The 5158-nt window shown below is 43.6% G+C and overlaps 1 protein-coding gene across 2 annotated transcripts; it reads right to left on the reverse strand.

Moving 5' to 3' along the window:
• Nucleotides 1-2750: 2750 nt before the first annotated feature.
• Sce (E3 ubiquitin-protein ligase Sce) lies at nucleotides 2751-4526 on the reverse strand. 2 transcript variants are annotated; one of them, XM_067772544.1, is made up of 3 exons: nucleotides 3313-4526; nucleotides 3075-3247; nucleotides 2751-3004 (listed from the first exon to the last, which is right to left on the reverse strand). In XM_067772544.1, the coding sequence occupies exons 1-3, from the start codon at nucleotides 4418-4420 to the stop codon at nucleotides 2960-2962; spliced, it is 1326 nt and encodes a 441-aa protein (XP_067628645.1). In that variant the 5' UTR covers nucleotides 4421-4526; the 3' UTR covers nucleotides 2751-2959. The 2 variants fall into 2 exon arrangements, with proteins under 2 accessions (XP_067628645.1, XP_067628638.1); XM_067772537.1 differs by having other exon boundaries at nucleotides 3066-3247.
• Nucleotides 4527-5158: the final 632 nt, after the last annotated feature.

The following is a 5158-nucleotide window of genomic DNA, read 5'->3' on the forward strand; positions in this document are numbered from 1 at the left end:
GAAGAAACGACGTTTTGCACAATAAACGGAGACGCCCCCACACGTATGGTAGGAAGCTGTCACAGCTCACCAGATATCTCAATCGTGAGCGCAGAACTCGTAAACTGCGTCAACTGGCAGCCGATGGTAACATTGGCATCCGACCACCTGCCCATACTTATTTCGCTTGAGCGTACCGCCGACTCCATCGTCACTGAAAAACGCACTTTCATAAACTTCAAAAAAGGAAAGTGGGAAGAATATAAATCCTTTACAGACATTTGCTGCCCTTCCTATCCCGACTGATGCCCGCCAAGGGGAGCGTGCCTTCCGTAAGGTCATTAAATCCGCCTCGGCACATTTCATTCCCGCCGGGAGAATTCCCGAAATCCGGCCCACTTCCCGGCGGATGCCACAAACTTAGCGAGAGAACGTGACCTTATAAGACAGATTGATCCAGGCGACCCCCAAATAAGGGATATAAACCAACGCATCAGATTGCTTGTGGATGAACACAAGCGGACGAAATGGGAGGAGCACCTAAGAGGTTGTACCTCTCTACCGGTGTGGGTAAACTTTGGTCCACCGTAAAGTCCCTATCGAATCCGACTAAGCACAAAGATAAAGTTTCCATCGCCTTTGGCGACAAAGTGCTGTCGGACGCAAAAAAATGCACGAGCGCTTTCTGCCGACAATATATAATGCATCCTACGGTCGACAAAGATAGACGGAGAGCCAATAGACACGCACATAAACACAAATTCAGCGCGTCACCAATCACCATCACCGCTAAAGAGGTTGAGGACGCCATTGGTCGTGCTAAACCATCCAAAGCAGTGGGCCGAGACGGCATAGCCATGCCGATGCTTAAAAGCCTAGGGAAAGAGGGTTTCAAATATTTGGCGCATGTCTAAAATCTGTCTCTTTCCACCTTTGTCATACCTGAGAAATGGAAAATGGCAAAGGTGGTCCCGCTACTAAAGCCTGGGAAACCTATCGCCAGTGGCAAAGACGCTTGAAGCCATTTTGCTCCCTTATTTCCAAGCAAATTTGCAGCTAGCCCCTCATCAGCATGGCTTCAGAAAACTCCATAGCACTACCACCGCGCTAAATGCCATTAGCACCCAGATAAATTGCGGTTTAAATCAATACCCCCACCATAGAACAGTACTCGTAGCGCTAGACCTATCAAAAGCTTTCGATACGGTTAACCATGGCTCGTTACTGCAGGACCTGGAAGGGTCTACCCTTCCCCCATGTCTTAAAAGGTGGACCGCAAATTATCTGGGTGGTCGGCAGGCATCGGTGCAATTTAGAAACGAAGCATCAAAACCAAGGAGAATTAAACAAGGGGTGCCACAGGGTGGTGCCCTATCCCCACTTTTGTCTAATTTCTACATATCTAAGCTACCTTCACCACCGGAAGGAGTCACAATCGTTTCCTACGCCGATGACTGCACAATAATGGCCACAGGCCCAGGCCCAAAGATCGATGCGCTATGCAATAAAATAAACGGCTACCTCCCTGAACTCTCCAGTTTTTTCGCTGGCATTATCACCGACTAAATCTTCCGCGACCCTATTTACAACATGGACGCCCCAAATGGCGACCATTTTGAAAATCCACGTCGATGGCACTACGCTACCGACTGTCCTACACCCAAAAATCTTGGGTGTGACGTTTGATCAGGGTCTAAATTTTGGTGAGCACGCAGCCGCAATTGTTCCGAGAATTCAAAGCCGCAACAAAATCCTCAAATCCCTCGCTGGTAGTACTTGGGGAAAAGACAAAGAAACGCTCATGACTACATACAAAGCAATCAGCCAGCCGATTACGTGCTACGCGTCACCCATATGGTCGTCAAGCCTAAAAATCACCCACTGGAAGAAACTACAGGCCTGCCAAAATACTGCTCTCAGAATCGCCACGGGCTGTCTTCTTATGTCCCCAGAACACCATCTGCATAATGAGGCGAGAATACTCCCCATCAGGGAGAGAAATGAGATGCTGACCAAACAGTTCCTGTTGAATACCCAGAAACCTGGGCATCCCAACAGACATCTGATTGATGAACCAGCACCGCCTAGGGGCTTAAGGAGTCATCTCCGTAAGCATTTTGAGGAAATACGGCACCTGAGAACCCAGCCGTATGAAGTGAAAAAACACAAGCAGGTCCTTGGTGAACTCCATAAACAGGCGTCGGACCTTTATGCCGGGAATTGCCCGGTGAATCCAGTGCTTAACGAAAATTATCCAAAACTTGCGGAAGAGGAACGCATACTCCCTAGGGAAACGCGTGTCACTCTTGCTCAACTTCGTTCTAGATACTGTAACAGGTTAAACTCTTACCTATCCAGAAAAAACCCCGACATACAAAATGTATGCCCCGCTTGCAATGTGTCCCCACATGACACCAACCATCTCTTCAATTGTAATGTGGAACCAACGCCTCTAACACCCCTTTCCTTATGGTCCACCCCTGTTGAAACGGCCTTCGGGGAGGGTCCTTATCACTGCAACAACAACAAGAGAAACTCAGTATAATGGCGCAACTATGGATCTATACGCTGTACCTTATCCAGATTATGGTCCGATATACCCAACGTATATCTATATTCTATTAAATTTTAGGTAGTGCATCCCCTGAGTAATGTTCCCTCATTGCTTCATAATACAACAGCCGACTAAGTAAAATGTCCCTAAAAACTTACATCGTGCAATTAGGAAATACTGGGAAAATCGTGCTGATTATCTAAAGTGCTTACCAAAATTTTGAATTCTACATACCATTTTTATTAATACAAAGCTATTGCTTGGGGAAAGGAAACATAATGCGGCCAATAAGAGATTCCTGTAGCTGCAGAATGTGTCTTCTGAGCCAACATAAATGACGTTCAAACTGTTTCAATGCTTATTTCTATGTAAAATATGCTTGATATAAAGTAGAAATATTATTTTAAGATATACATGCACAGTTATTTAAGATTTCTTCCACGAATAATACATTTCCATTGGTTTGTTAACCTATAAAAAATGTATAATTTAGTAATTCTGTATAATTTATGAGCCTGTTTGTAATAACTACTTTCGCTACCTTCCAGAATTTGTCATTTACTTGATGCAATGTCTGATTACCATTCAATATGACCAATTGTTGAGGCTGAGGAGCTATGTATATGCAAAAATTAAGCATACGATAAGCTTCGGGAAGTTCTGCCCCCAAATCAAGTGTTAAACGCATCGCTAAATACTTGCTTAAATGATCAACTGTAACAAATAATTAAATACAACGTAGAAAAATTAGGTCTTGGTATAACTTAATGTAAACATACCTGTAGCATTCGCTGTAGTCTTAATATAGCGTATGCAATTTTCTTTTAACGCCTTCATCAATTGATTATCTCCAGCCATTTCAGTTGGATGTGGTTTAAAGACTAATTCTATTTCATCATTTATACCCAACTCACCAGTACCTTCTCCTTCCGTATCAATATTGGAGTCCCCCTCAGTACGACAATCCATTTGTGAATCAGATTCCGACTCTTCAGAACGTTCAGATGTTAACACAGACATGGCGCGTTTTAGTTTTGAACTACTCAAATCTGATGGTACCGGCGAAGGTGTGCTACGCATGGATGGTGGATTTGAACCACCATCATCAGGTTGCATACGACTGGTACTAGCAGTGCAAGCAGATGCTGATACTGTTGCCGTCGTCGTCGCAGCCGCAGCAGCCGAAGTGCTGCATTGGGTTGATGGCACTTCAGCTGCAGTAACAGTAGCAGTTGTAGCAGCAGTAGTAGCAACCGGAGCACTTGCGGCAACGGGGGCACCAATAGCAACAGTGGCAGATTGCGGTGCGGTACTCCCGCTTTCACCAACTTCACTATCGTTCCCATTAGTTACACCACCTTCATTATTCGGATTTGCTGAATTACCGACGGCCCCATTGCGGCCGCCACCACAACCTTTGGCACGAAAGCGTTGTGGCCGATTTTGTGATTGTAGTTTTATGCCTTCATTTATTGAATTAACCAATGCCTGCTGTGATTGCGTTTGATTGAACTTGGCCATTACTTTTTCTTGTATAGCTTCGTACTCTTCGCGGCTGGGATATATTTTTGATATGAGCAAATCAAAATTGGGGTCAGGCCGTAGTGAACGTTTTGAGACAAGTTTTTTGCGGCAAGTTGGACATTCCTTGTTGCCCGAACGTAATGCGGTAATGATACAATCGGAACAAAAACGATGCAGACATTCTTTGGTTGTCATTGTCTTTTTTAGCATATCCAAACAAATGGGACACATTAATTCGCTATGCAGACTTCGCGGGGAAACTGCAATCTCTGTATTATCGGTGATAATTTCTTGAGGATTACGTTGCAATTCATACAAAGATAAATCCCAAGTTTTATTTTGGGCAGGCTCTAGAGAAGTCATGATTTTAAGTTGACTTATTATAAAAACTCAGTTATGACAGAAAACTTATTTATTTTTCACACTTTATTACAACTTTTCTCAAGCCCAACACAACAAAAGACGAGTTAAAAAGAAAGATGTGTTCGATTGCTGTTAAATTTTTTTTTGATTAAGGGTCAGTTAAACTTTCTTAACCCTAACGCCATAGTCGTAACCATCTCCATTGTGATGGATTAATGGTGCCATAACCTTTAACAGCTGACATTTTCATAAATATGAGGAAAACGTAAAAAATTACGGTAATTTTATACGACAGCATGACACCGCTAATACGCGTCCTAAAATATCGAGAGACGTGTCAAAAGCCGTGTATATACATCGACAACAATAATCCGAGGGCGGAAAAGAAACATTTTATCTCTGTCCGGAGATATTTGCAGTTGAAGTTGGCGATTTTCATGTGGTTGTTGTAATGTTGTTGTACCCACAAAAAAATTGTGAACATGTTTTGTATGGATATAGCTTTGGTCTCCAAACCTGGTGTTGGACCTACCCAGGGTAATTGTTTATAAGCGCGGCCGAAGGCCGCCAATGCAAAAAGGTGTTCTGCGCAAAAACATTATTGATTCCACCCCCCGTTTCGGAGGGACCCCCGGGTCATTTTCGGTTTTTCGTTAATAACTTTTGAACGAGTTAAAATTTTTATTTTCCGGTTTCGGATTATTAATACTGATGTCAAGACGCGTGGTTGACACCTCT

Source organism: Eurosta solidaginis, chromosome 1 (assembly GCF_040869045.1).
Source record: "Eurosta solidaginis isolate ZX-2024a chromosome 1, ASM4086904v1, whole genome shotgun sequence".
In the NCBI taxonomy this organism is placed as follows: domain Eukaryota; kingdom Metazoa; phylum Arthropoda; class Insecta; order Diptera; family Tephritidae; genus Eurosta; species Eurosta solidaginis.

What these genes read in the sequence shown, in the direction of transcription:
- Sce (XM_067772537.1), bottom strand. Translation starts at nt 4,420, where the DNA reads ATGACTTCTCTAGAGCCTGCCCAAAATAAAACTTGGGATTTATCTTTG. An exon ending in GACTACAGCGAATGCTACAG is followed by an intron (nt 3,248 to 3,312) that starts GTATGTTTACAT and finishes TATTTGTTACAG; the next exon opens with TTGATCATTTAAGCAAGTAT. An exon ending in AATTCTGGAAGGTAGCGAAA is followed by an intron (nt 3,005 to 3,065) that starts GTAGTTATTACA and finishes CATTTTTTATAG; the next exon opens with GTTAACAAACCAATGGAAAT.